We start from the raw sequence: 14,536 nt of genomic DNA, 5'->3' as shown, positions 1-14,536 counted from the left end.
CAATACTGAAAGAAGTAAGCATGATAATAAAAAATGCGATGTTTAAAAATGACCTGACAAGACAAGCCACTATATGCTTTTGAGTTTGTTTGAAGTGCATAATATAAAACATTTTCATTTTATGGACAACTTGGGTCAAGCACATTTCCCATAGCAGCTACTCTGTGTCCTCTGCTGTTTTCCAGATATGTCTTTTCAATATTGTTATTCAAGTTACTGTACGTGACATGCACAGACGTGATCAATTAATAATCAAATTTGTTGTCAGCTATTTCCATTTGATTGATTATTTATTGCAGCCCTAGTCAAACATCATTCAAAGCTTGGATAAACAGAACTACATATTGAACGCATTTCTCCTGTTGAGCGCTTGGACAAGATTAAAGCCGTTTTTTCATAACCCTAGCCTTTCTTGTTGATGAACCTGAACTGAATTGTTGTTTTTATTATTTGTGGCCTCCGAGACCCCCGCACTGCTGCTGTGCCCTGGGAAAATGTCACTGGGTCAGTTTCTGTGTGCTGGATCTGAGCTGACCTGTTGTGCCTGGCCTTTCAAAAGCTTTCTGTGTGTGACCGCTCTACTGAAACACAACCGCTGCAGCAGTGATTCAACAAGCCAAGGACTTTCTGTTTTCACCATTTACTCCCTTATTCTCTTTATGGACCTGTTAAAGATGCTGCTCATTCACACACGGAGTCAGCATTTCCATATTGTCTGCGTAAGGATGGATCATTTATAGGACTAGAGTGCCAGTACAACAGGATTGTATTTAGTACGTCATTCTTCCGCTCAGACGGAGGGAATGATCTGATTTCAGGATCTGTGTGGATTTTGCCCATTATGAAAAAGCCAGGCAGGAATCCAAGCCACTTTACAAAATGATACCAAAAAGAACAGGCCAAATGAAAGACAAAAATATACTCAATAAGATGGAAATTGAGAGACTCCAGGGGATTTCTGACAGCCTCAGAGGTACTGCTCAACATGATACGGTCTAGCCTACACACACACACACACACACACACACACACACACACAAACTGATTTACTTGACTAAATCAAAATTAATAATTCTGCATTTAGATTTCAGTTGTTTTTGTATAGCTAGTTATGCATACAGTAATCTAACCCTAATCCTAACATAAAACCTAATGAATAATTGCATTCAAATAAAACATTTTTTTTTTTTTTTTAAATGAGGACATCTCTAAAAAGAGATTTTATCCGCAAAATATGGTTAATTAGGTACACACACACACACACCATCACTACTCTGGTCTTTGGTGTCACATAATCCTTCAGAAATCACTCTGATATGCTGCTCAAGAAACATTTATTATAATTATCAGTGTTGAAGTATCTGTAAGTGCCACTCACATCTTCGTCAGATGTGAAAATTTCTTTTTCACTGTTGCATGGTGGTATCTTTTAGATAAGTCTCAAAAAATCATTTCAGAAATGTTCAAGCCAGCACAATTAAATGAGCTCAAAATATTAAGATAATTATAAGGATCTAAATGAGATAATTAAGCACGTGGGAGATGAATCTTGGAGCCCGCCCAATGAATGCAGTTTTAATTAGAATACATTTCAGAGCAGTGGAATTATCACAATGGGAGTATTTTTGTAAAGCCTTTCTAACGCTCTGGCATCATTGCTCAGGGATTTCTGTTTTTCAGTAATGAATTTCAGGATGAATTATTTTTGACCTGCTAAAGATGCAAACAGAAGAGAGCGTTGAAATCTGTGAAGTAATTTATTAAGTCACTTTGTGAGCTTTAGTAAATTACAGGCAACACTTTCTTTCATGCTTTCATGTCGAGCCCTTTTCTTTTCTTCTCTTCTGAAATAAACCAGCACATTTCCATGAAGGAAGGAAGGAAACAAAATGATGTTAGAGCGAATCAAGGGCAACTCCATTAGAGACTGATGGAAGTGTGAGATCTGACCTCTGTTCGTCTGGTCCTCTCTCTCTCTCTCTCTCTCTCACACACACTCACACACACACACACACACACAGACAGACTGTCTAAAGCAGCAGGTTGTCTCGCTCCGCCAGGTGTCATAATGGCCATGACTATGCTGTTAAATCGTTTTGACGACTAAACCAGGCTAAGCACCCTCACATTTTCACATTTCTCATCTGTATTTGTTTCAGCGTCAGTGTGCAAGCAAAGCTTGGCGAGATTTAATAAGATCTCTTTTAATAAGATGAACGCAGCCACATGCACTGCAGCCAGGGACAAACACACACTGTTGTGTGTCCAGTTTACACCGAGACGTGCTGAGCTTGATCAAAGTCCTTTTTAAGCACGTCAGTTTATTTGGCGGCCATCCTTATGAAATGCCAGAAGCTATTTCCAGACAAGTACAGGTTCTCAACGTAAATGAGAAGGGTGAATCTCATGAAACCTGTCAAAAAGCATATCCAGGACACATTTGACCCTAAATCCGTATGGAAAAATAAAAGGAATAATAATAAATTATATTTAGCATAATTAGAGTTTAACATTTTTTTAAAGTATCTAGTTTTTTTGGTTTGTGGTGTTGTTTTGTGCAATTTTTTTTGTGTGTGTTTTTTTGTGTATGTGTGTGTAAATGGTCTCTTGTATCTTTTACTATCTGTCTTTGATCATGCAAAAGGCTTAATTTCCTCTATGCAGCATAGAGACCCTGGACCACCAAACCAGTCATAAGGGTCCATTTCTGTAAATTGAGATTTGTACATCATCTGAAAGCTGAATAATAATCTTTCCATTGATGCATGGTTTGGTAAGAGGACAATATTTGGCCAAGATACAACTATTCAAAAATCTGGAATCTGAGAAAAATCACTTTTAAAATTGTCCAAATGACATTCTTACTGTAGCAATCCATGTTACTAATCAAAAAATTACGTTTTGATGCATTTACGGTAGGAAATGTACAAAATATCCTCATAGAACATGATCTTTACTTAATATCCTAATGATTTTAGTCATAAAAAATAAATCGATAATCTTGACCCATACAATGTTTTTTTGGCTCTTGCCAAAAATATACCCCAGCGACTTAAGACTGGTTTTGTGCTCACATATATTTGATCCTGTACTATTACCTGTGTCTATTCCAATCCATCTGAATCCATCTCCTTTTGTTTATAATAATAGCCACTGCGCACATGCTGTAAAACATGTGTTTGTGTATATCTGCACACGCTCGTTATACGTGTGTGCCTCTGACTGAGCCACCAGCACTCAGCAGTAATCGAGTGTAGGGATCATAGTGACGATGTCATCAGTGCATCAGTAGATTATCTCACTCTACGGGGTATTATATGTACCTCTGCTCCCAGTCTGAAGTGTGGATTGGATTGCACTTGTGTGGAGCGGTGTAATTTCAGATTACACAAGGGCTTTGGACTCCGATGGCATTACGGGGTGTGTGTGTGTGTGTGTGCGCGTGTGTGCGTGTGTGTGTGTGTGCGCGTGTGTGCGTGTGTGTGTGTGGGTTGTGTGCTGAGAGTGGGCATTTCTCCCAGAAAAAGCCTGCCTGCTCAGGATTATCCCGCAAAGCATAAATCCTCATGATTCTTTTGTTTTTAGAGTTAGTTGAGAGCAAAGAAAGAACAGAAATGAGCTCAGTCAGATGAGAAAATGAGAAATCTTATATACCGGCAGTAGTGTCACTACACCGTTGAAAATGTGTGTTTTCTTCTGTCTCAGCTAAATACCCAGAGATGATAGTAAGATATTCATAGGTCAGTTTTCACAAAATAAACACTGATGACTCATCCTGACCAGCTCCACACATCGTCCAATAGCAGGAGCTTGAAGGCGTGAATATTAAAAATAGTACTTATGTATTGTTATGTGGTAATGTTATGCACACACTTATGTATGCATGCATTTGTTATTGTTTGTTAAAAAATTATATTCAATTTAATATAAATATATTCATTTCTTGAATGAATGCACTCTATTAATAATGCTTTAAAATTATTATTATTATTGTTATACAAAAATACCAGCCAGGATTAAGACAGCTTGATCTTGTGCTGTGAGTTTCACATAAAAATACTGAGCATTACATTGGTAACCCTTAACAATAAGGTCACATTTGTTAAACATATTTAATGCATAAATTAAAATTAACTAACAATGAGCAATTCATTTGTTACAGTGTTTATTATTTTTTGTTAATGTTAGTTAATAAAATATTCAGCTCAGCTCAGGTCCATTAACTAACATTTACAGATACTACGTTTAATTTTAATAATATATTAGTAAATGTTGCTTTCAACATTAACTAAGATTAATAAGTGTTGTTAAATTATTTTTAATTGTTAGTTTGTTAACTAATATATGGTTAAATTTTGGAACCTTAATATTAAGTGACATTACATTTACATTTTTATAGATTAATTATCTATGACACCTAAACAGATTAGTATTTTCTCTGTTTCTTTAAATGTATTTAAATGCACTTTAATGTTTGATATTTGATCTGTATTTGAGGGTTGAAAGAACAGATTTGTATATTGACCTCTGGGGTCAGGAACATTGATCGCCTGTTAAGAAAGGTTATGACCCGAGACATGGAGAAAACGGGCAACCTCTCTGAAACACTTGTTAAAATCTCATGAATGACTGGCTGGTTACATGACACCAGCTCTATTCTCTCACTGTCTGAGAAAAGGGGGGTGTTTAAATGTAAATAAGTGCAATTTCAGAAAAGAAGAGCGGAGGAGACTCAAAATATCCTCTCATTTTTACACTTGTCATCCTTATTACAATCCGAAAAACAACCCTCTTGTTAAATATAAGCCTTTGAGAAACATGCTCATGGTCTGTGTTGAATTATTGGTCTTATTTATTGATGCATATCATAACGGTTCTTCTGACTGGATAAATGAATGCTGTTATAATAAATTAGAAAGCAAGAAGTTGATGAGGTGTGTTGAGAACATGCAAAAGCTGTGTTGCACTTCAAACCACCAATTAGTGTTGTTCTCTCTGCTCTGATTGTAGGTAATGTCGTAGACATTTACCAGCGTGAGTTTCTGGCTCTCCGAGACCGTCTGCACTCCGCTGAGCAAGAGAACCTCAAACGCTCCAAAGAGCTCAACCTGGTGCTGGACGAGATCAAGCGAGCCATCGCTGAGAAGCAAGCGCTGCGGGACATCAACCGCACCTGGAGCAGTCTGTCAGGTCAGACACACAACACCAGCACATCCTGAAACAACATTTTTCCTTATTGTTTTCTTGTTATAACAACTTCATTTTCTCGTTATCTCGACATAACGAAAGTCATTTTCTCATTATAACGGAAAAAATGTATCGTTATCCTGACATAACGAAAGTCGTTTTCTCGTTATAACGACTTAATTTTCTCTAAAAAGTTACAAAACTGCGCCAGCAGGTGGCACAATAGACCTGAATATAATGGGGTGTTGTACACTATCCACTTTACTGTACACGGACCTTCCTTGTGATCACTTTCATTTGTGCAGGATTGTTCATTACTGACATTCAATTAATTCATAAACGTTAAATGCTTGAATCAATATGATTATTTTGTTTATTAAGTTCTTGCTAGATGCATGAGTTTCACAAACGCGTTCTCTGTCATAAAATAACTGCTTATCGAAACCAAGGTTGTCGTCACTGTATTCTGTTTGCACCTATATCTCTATTTGTGCTTCTTTTAGGCACATATTGTTAGTTAATAAGCAGAGATGTTCTGTTTATCGACAGTAGGATGGGATTTAACAATGTAGGCTATTTGTGATGTGCTTCTTTTCCTTATTATTAATCTTTATTGTTAAACATATTGATGAGAAATTTAAAAGAAAATTAAAAGTGAGTTTAATCCAAGAAGCTCTAAAAGATTTTCAAATAGTTCTGCATTCTTCTGAAGTGTTCGCGGTACTGCAATTTAAACATGTTAATTACAAAAACAGCCTTTATTTATGTACAGTATTGTAGACGTTATTACCTAGGCGAAGCAAGATTCGCTGTCATGTCTTTATAATGAGAAAACAAACTTTCGTACTGTCGTGATAACGAGAAAATTAAGTCGTTATAACGAGAAAACGACTTTCGTTATGTCGAGATAACGAGAAAATTAAGTCATTATAATGAGAAAACAAGAAGGAAAAAAAATTATAATGCATGGCCGCTTAGAACTTCCTAATCAACCAATCACTGCCCTCTGATTTTAGGGGTAGATTGAGAAAATCACCTTTAAAGATGTCCAAATGACTTTCTTATCAATGCATTTTACTAATCAAAAAGTAGGTTTTTATGTATTTACAGTAGGAAATGTACAAAATAATTTCATGAAACATGATCTTTACTTAAAATCATAATGATTTTTGGCATAAAATAAAAATCAATAATTTTGACCCATACAATGTATGTTTTGCTATTGCTACAAATACACCCCAGAGACTTCAGACTGCTATTGTGCTCCAGGGTCACATATTTGAAACTTATTTAACTATAAACCATTGCTTACAGCCAACTCTCATATGTGCTTTCATGAGCTAATACTAATCATAAGCGGCATCACATTATGAAGCTTGTGAAGTGACGGTCCTCTGTATTTAATTAATATTGATATATTTTGTATGTTTTGTGGTTTCGATGCTAAAACTTGCTTTCATTTGATTCGGTCTTCATTCAGCTTGTTTTTGTTAAGATTTCTGCTCATTCATGAAGGATCACATCATGCACAGCTGTCAGCTGTGTTTTAAAAAGGGTTTTTTTATGACTTTTGTCTTTTCATAAGGAATAACATTAAGCTGCCACTTCTATAAGCTAAATTTAGTATATATGTGAGCATTGAAACATAAGCAAGTTAGATTTTTTTTATTTTTAAGACAATAGTAATTCATATCAGATCATGTGCTAGTAGGTTAGATCAGCTGACTATGACAGATGATTGTCATGTCTTTCAGATGAGACCAAGCTGAAGCTGTGGAACGTGACCAGCAGTAAGAATGTCCTTCAGCTGCCCAGCATCTTCCACCATCTGCCGCACCTGCTGGCCAAAGAGACCAGCCTCCAGCCGGCCGTGCACATCGGCCAGGGACGCACCGGAGGTCAGCGCGATAATGTGTGATATCTTATGATAGTCATGCCACTCATTTAGGCATCATTTGTGGCTCAGATTCGATTATCAAGTAAACACAGTAGTAAAAAATAATTTATTTAAATTGTGGAGGATTGCAAAATTGAAGTCAGTTTTATCAAAGAATGATCTTGAAAAAGTTATACATGATTTTTTTTATTTTCACGCTGGGACTACATTGTAATGCGTTACATGCAGGAGGTTTGGCTGTCATCCCTTTTGATTTTTTTGAAGATTTTTTTTTTTATTGCAGGTACATTTTACTGTATGTCTGATTAATTAAATCCAGGATGGTGTGCATAAAAGACTTATTTCAGACCTTTTTAACATTATGGTACACATTTAGTCGACTGATTCATCATGCATCTATTATGTGCCTTGCGTGATGATGTAATCATTCTCTAATACCAAATTTAAATGAGACTCTAATGTGCATTTATGACCCTTTTTAGTGATTTTAGAGATATCTGAGCAGGCCAAGTGGAGTAGTTTGAAAAAATATGGCCTCATAAAAGTAAAAAATGCTCATTGTCTGGGTCTTTGTGATCCTCTTACCCCACATCCGCCAAACGCTTATTATATCTTCACTCTTAAAATGCATTGTCTCTCTGTCTGACTCATGAAAAGATGTCGTACCTCTCTCATACTGCTCTCCACCTCCTGTCCTGGCTCTCTTCCCGGTCTGAGTGGACATTTCTCTGGGGTGCTGTCCAACACACTCCCGGCCCCCTGCGGGGAGGAGACGCTCGCTGTCCCGCAGGCTCAGCGGGGAGCTGCTCTCCATCCAGCTTTAATTAGGACTGAGCTCTTAGAAATGCAAATGCACAGTCAGACAGGACTCTGTGTGTGGATGGTACAGTAAGCTTTAGTGGTGATCTGTCAAAGTGAAAGCACACAGGGCTGATTAGTGACTTTCTCTCCATCTCTCAGTGTCGATAGTGATGGGGGTGCCCAGTGTGAAGAGAGAGGTGCACTCCTATCTGACGGACACGCTGAGCTCACTGATGTCAGAGCTGAGTCCGGCCGAGAAGGAGGACTGCGTGATCGTCGTCTTCATCGCGGAGGTAAGAACAAGAGTATAAGAATGAATTCACATTTTATGAGGAAGAAGCATTTTTCTTTAGCCCCTTTCACATTGCGCATTAGTCCCTGAAAATTGCCGGATTCCCTTTTGTGTGAAAGCAACCACATACCGGGATTGATTCCAGGATTAATCCCGGGTCGGGGACCTAGTAACATTGCCGAGTTCAGTCCCGGAACGAGCACTGTGTGAACAAAAGCCAGAACTAATGCCATAAAGGGTGTGTCGTGTGTCTTTTTTACCTGTTTTTTAAGGCAGATCAGCCTATGTGCAAACTGTAATGAAGCAGAGATCAATTAGCTCCTCACTGTCCACGCTGAAGCCGAGATCGTTCGCCAGCTTAAAGGGTTAGTTCACCCAAATATTACATTTATGTAATTAATAACTCACCCTCATGTCGTTCCAAACCGTTAAGACCTCAGTTCATCTTCAGAACACAGTTTAAGATATTTTAGATTTAGTCCGAGAGCTCTCAGTCCCTCCATTGAAGCTGTGTGTACGGTCTACTGTCCATGTCCAGAAAGGTAAGAAAAACATCATCAAAGTAGTCCATGTGACATCAGAGGGTCAGTTATCTTCTTGAACCAGTTCACCAAATCGAACTGAATCCTTTGAAATAGTCTCCATTAAGCATTAATCCACAAATGACTTAAGATGTTAACTTTTTTAATGTGGCTGACACTCCCTCTGAGTTAAAACAAACCAATATCCCGGAGTAATTCATTTACTCAAACAGTACACTGACTGAACTGCTGTGAAGAGAGAACTGAAGATGAACACCGAGCCGAGCCAGATAACGAACAATAGACTGACTCGTTCACCAGTCAAGGACCGGTTGCATCGGTTTTCGGATCACCAGTAGTGATGGGAAGTTCAGTTCTTTTCTGAGAAGTAGTTCTTTTCGGACAGTTCGATTCAATAAACCAGTTGAAGAAAACGGTTCACCGGTTCTTTTGCGCTCGACGTAATGTTGTCATTGGCGATGATTGCAAGCCTTCGGTTTACCCACGCTCATAACACTAGCACAGAATCAGTTCAGAATCAATCACCAAAAGAATCAGTTCAGTTCAGACGCTCTTTGTGTCAGACTGCTTCACGCTGAATCACACATGCGCATTATCATCAGCTCCTCGGTTCACGAATCGGACGCGTCTGATAGAAACGCTTCTTGACTTGTGAACGAGTCAGTCTATTGTTCGTTATCTGGCTCGGCTCGCTGTTCATCTTCAGTTCTCTCTTCACAGCAGTTCAGTCAGTGTACTGTTTGAGTAAATGAATTACACCGGGATATTGGTTTGTTTGAACTCAGAGGGAGTGTCAGCCACATTAAAAAAGTGAACAGCTTAAGTCATTTGTGGATTAATGCGTATTGAAGACGCAAACCGTTTAAAACGATTCAGTTAGATTTGGTGAACTGGTTCAAAAAGATCTGGTTACATCGAATGATTCGTTCACGAACCGGATATCACAAACTGCTTTGTTTTGAACTCTCTCTCACAACAGACCCGGAAGAGAAGACAATGCTGAATGAAGTAATAGTTTTTGTTATTTTAGACTACTCTGATGATGTTTTTCTTACCTTTCTGGACATGGACAGTAGACCGTACACACAGCTTCAATGGAGGGACTGAGAGCTCTCGGACTAAATCTAAAATATCTTAAACTGTGTTCAGAAGATAAACTGAGGTCTTAAGGATTTGGAACCACATGAGGGTGAGTTATTAATGACAACATTTTAATATTTGGGTGAACTAACCCTTTAAGTGAAAGTTAACTTTATCCTGATATCGCGTGTCATTACGAGTTTTGTGTGACCATAAACTGTATGGTGTGAACGTATGCACATATTCCGGGAAATCACTGGCAGTGTGAATGAACCAAAATCTATTGATCCGGGAACAATTGCCGGGACACATTGCCCGTGTATTATCTGGAATCTCAGTGTGAATGGGGCTTTTGAGACCCAGAAGTGTTGATCTGTGTGTGTGTTTTGTAATCTTGTATCATACAGTATGTGGGTCACTCGCTTCTTGTTTTCTTATGACTTTACCTGCTTTCTCTATTACATATACATACAGCACAATATACGGCATGTGTAATATAATAGAAATCCATCTTTTGAATGATTGTATTAAGGAGTCACTGAATCACAGCAGTTTGTTCAAGATGCTGATTCATACAGTGTATAACAAAAAGTCTCTTTAAGAGTGAGTCATTGAATCATTTACCAACCAAATTCGTTTAAATGCATGTGATCCTGTTTCCTAATTATCTGCAATTATATTATGTTATTATAATCCTTTAGTACAGTCAAAACTTTTACATATAGCATCTTTCAATGTTGCTCGACAGGAGACTTCCAAACAAAGTGAAAGGTAGCCATAATATTGCGTCTAAAATGTAAGTTACTCAATGTTAACTTCCTGTTTATTGAATATTGTATAACAGCAAGGTCACACTGGTGTTTATGGTGTTTTCCAAATATCAGCACAGCAATGATTACCATGCTGATTTTTGGGAACAACAGCATTCTTGTTTGTGTGGCAGTGCTTCATTAAAAACATGTCATCTGATTGTTAACATCTGATGTATCCGTTCTTTAAATAGCTTCAGCTTGTTTAGTTATTAGCTTGTTATGTAGCTAAAGACTTTTCTAAACTGGTAGCTTTACCATAGTTGATCTGCTTTAAGTTATTAGTAGACTGTAACTTTAAGAAGCTACTGTATCGTTGGTTATAACCCTGGCTCGTGTAGCTGCTAGCAGCACTGACCCGTAATAACACACCACTGCCCTTCTGTTCAGTCATTAGTCTACACAGCCCAATTAACAAAAGTTGTGTCCCTAATGATGTTCTGTACACTGTGCACTTAGACTATGCACTATGTTCTCTACTGTCTAGTTTATGAAGTTTATAAAATTGTTTTGTCATTTAGTATCAGAGTCTGATATTATATAGTAGGCAAGTGGGCATATTTCACCTCAGGTAATGAAAACACATTGATATTCGATTTTTTTTTCCTATGCCCCATGAAACACATTACAGTTCGGAGAGAGCAAATTGTTAAAAGAAACAGCTTAATTAAATAATTAATTATAATTATAGAAATGATTACGACCAGAGGGCAGTTATATTTATTTTTATGCAAAATATATTGAATGAAATGGACCTGGTTCTGAATCCTGTGAGATTTTCTGTTATGGGCAGTGTTTTATTAGCCATGAAGTTATTATGAGAGAGCAGCGAAATGAGATTTGTTTTAGATAACAGTATATTTAACAGATGTACTGTGATAATTGCAGTGAAGCATCAAGCTGTGTTTTTCCACACTGAGATGATTGTATCACAAGGTCATCATGCCCTAGACATACGGCACACTGTTGAGTGTGTTTGAGCCGTTTCACATTAATTAGCATCGACTGTCGTTCATAAGTAACTGCTGGCATTGAAATTCAGACTGTGTGTGTGTCTGTGTGTTATATATGGGTTGCATGTTTGCATGCCTATTACTTTTGAGATAATTAAAGTACAAGCTATATATCATTTTATTGTAATCGAGTATGTAACACACACCACCAGACTGGAGTCCAGCTCTCTCTTCTGTTTCTTGCCTCATCTTTTTCTGTCTGGTTTGCTGTTCGTCATGCTAAAGGGAAAACTCGCCCAAAAACGGAAGATTTTGTGATAATTTACTCCCCCTCATGTCATTCCAAACCAGTTTGACTCACTTCCGCTGAACACAAAAGAAGATTACTGAGCTCAAACTGAGCACAAAAATGCAATTTGATGGAGCTGCCAGAAATGTGTATAGTTGTAATGTAAATCAGTGATATCTTTACAACAGAAAGCTTACATAAAATGCATATAAATATCAGCTGTCACTCTGTATCTCCCAATATTATGTCTTATTTTATATTCTTCCTTTTTTATTCTTAGTTCTTAGTAATAACATTTCCTTAAAAGCCTGATGGAACATATTTGATACTCGCATTTTACTTCAAAGTTACTTCAGTCCAGTCAGTGTTCATCTTGAAGTATTACTAATAATAATAATATAAAAGCTTTTCTTACATTTACAGTGCTTGTTAAAAAATTGGAAACATTACGATTTTGAAATGTTTTAATGAAGTGTTTTAGGTTCACCTACAGCAGAAACTAACATTGGGAAATGTTATTATTTTGAAAGTCAAATTTTCTGGAAATATAATTTATTCCTGTGATCGAAATCACAATTTTCAGCATTATTACTGCGGTCTTCTGTGTCACATGATCTTCAGAAATCATTCTTATATTGTGATTTACTGCTCAACAAACATCAGTGTTAAAAAAATAATTTGCTTTGAAGTTTTTTTTACAGGATTCATTGATGAATAGTAAATTTAATTAAAATTTAAAATAAAATTTTATGCATTTAGCAGATGCTTTTTATCCAAAGCGACTTACAGTTCATTCAGGCTATCAATTTTTACCTATCATGTGTTCCCGGGGAATCGAACATCCAAACTTGCGCTTGATAATATTGCACAAATATTGCACAATTTAAAATTACCGTAACCTGATATTATTGTAAAATGGTTTATATGATTCATGCACTATAGTAGAGTCCAGTAGTTTTGTGTGAGAAACCAAATTCACTGAAATAACTGAATATTATTGACATTCGTTCACTGAAAATGAATAAGCATCATTTTAATTGTCATTTGGGTTAGGAATGACAGTAGGGTGAGTAAATGGTGACAATGTTTATTTTCTGGGTGAAAATAAAAAATAAAAACAGATTGTATTTATTAATTTGCAGCTTTTGATAAAGAACTTACTTCCTGAGTCTTGACCAGTAACAAAGTATGTTCTGTGAGTGAGTTTTTTGAATTAAACAAATGTGAAGTACTCCTCGTTGACACATTTCTTTGTCATTTTCACACACCTGACCCAACTTATTTGGATTCGAGCCATTTGCATGTACTTTGCATACACAATTTAGATGCATTCCAGTCCGTTTCATTGATATACAGCATGGTCTGTACATGCAAATGTGTTGAGACAACGTCAGTGAAAGATGTCTCACTGGAAACCCTTGTTGATGGTGAGAAACAAAATCCCTAGTGGTGTTTGCTTGCTAAGTCATATAGCAGCATAGCGTAGCAGCGTAGCGTAGCAGCTCATTGTGGGCATCTTCCCCCCTGGAAAGCACCACTCACATTTTCAACAGGAAATGGAAAAACCCCAAAACTGTCCATTTTTGAATAGAGGGTTGAAAAGGATGTGTTTTATATGGCAGGGGCTTTTGTAGTGTTGTCTTTTTGTACTGTCTTTGAACCATTATATAGAGTATAGCTGATGTGACAGTAAATGGGTCCGGGTTTTTTGGTCTCAATATAAATCACAATCCTCAAGCTTCCTATTTGTCTGAAAAAGCAGCAATTCCCAATTCTCTGGATTTGAAAGATTTGGTCAGAGTTGCTGCAGGTGTTTCCTCATCATCTCTTCCCTGTGTCTCAGGAGTGACTCTGATAGTTTAAAAACAATGAGTCGGTCATGAGAGATCTGTGGGAAGTAATGAGGATTTGATGGGTCATGGACACTGACGCAGAGTCTGTATCCTCACATTATGCTCTCGTATATGCTGTCCTTGAGTTTGACTGTTCTGGCTCCATTTGACACAATAGGGCACAATAATAGTGCTTCAGAACGGCCCTGGAGTATTTGAACACTTGAAGTCAACGTGGAACAGAAATTGTGATTCTTTCCTCTCCGTTATAGAAATTTAAATAAAGAATTTAAAGATGTGCACGGATAAATAATTTATAATAAGGACAATTGATAATGGAATTTAATGATGCAATCTTTAATGATAAAACAATGCATAAAAAAGGTTTAAAGACCTAAAGTAGAAAAAAAAAACAGAACAAACCAACTGTAATTTTATAGCACCCCTTGTGGAAACTCCCAGAATGCGGTGCATACTTGAGTTACATTTTGAACGAACCGTGAAATTGAATGTGAACAGTGAAATCCATCTGCTGTCTTACATTGGAAAGTGCTTTAGCAGCCCACCACCATTTGCTTCCATTATTGGACTTGACTACAGAGACCGTATAATCTCTTTAGCAGGAAAAGCCAGGAAATGACAATCAACGTTGTACATCCATCCAAAAAACTCCTACAAACACTTGTCTCTCCCAGAGATGAACATTTATTAAACCATTGATTCTTGCTTTGTTTTGCAGACGGATCAACAATATGCAAATAGTGTTGCTGACAACCTTAAGCGCCTGTGAGTACACTAGATTTTTATTAATGTTATGAACACAATCTGCTCGAGTTTCATTGGTACATGTGTGT

The 14,536-nt window shown here is 37.2% G+C and overlaps 1 protein-coding gene across 1 annotated transcript in view; it reads left to right on the top strand.

The window, feature by feature from the left end:
* Nucleotides 1-14,536, top strand: part of LOC127971597 (alpha-1,3-mannosyl-glycoprotein 4-beta-N-acetylglucosaminyltransferase B) — a 121,396-nt gene that overhangs the window by 66,559 nt on the left and 40,301 nt on the right. Inside the window, exons 2-5 of the mRNA XM_052574714.1 lie at nucleotides 5,011-5,190; nucleotides 6,942-7,085; nucleotides 8,045-8,178; nucleotides 14,422-14,468. Coding sequence (XP_052430674.1) covers nucleotides 5,011-5,190; nucleotides 6,942-7,085; nucleotides 8,045-8,178; nucleotides 14,422-14,468 — 505 coding nt within the window. The remainder of the gene's footprint in view (nucleotides 1-5,010; nucleotides 5,191-6,941; nucleotides 7,086-8,044; nucleotides 8,179-14,421; nucleotides 14,469-14,536) is intronic.

This window comes from Carassius gibelio, chromosome B14 (assembly GCF_023724105.1).
Source record: "Carassius gibelio isolate Cgi1373 ecotype wild population from Czech Republic chromosome B14, carGib1.2-hapl.c, whole genome shotgun sequence".
Lineage (NCBI taxonomy): Eukaryota > Metazoa > Chordata > Actinopteri > Cypriniformes > Cyprinidae > Carassius > Carassius gibelio.
Note: the sequence above shows the minus strand (reverse complement) of the source record. Positions and strands in the feature narration are given on the sequence as shown.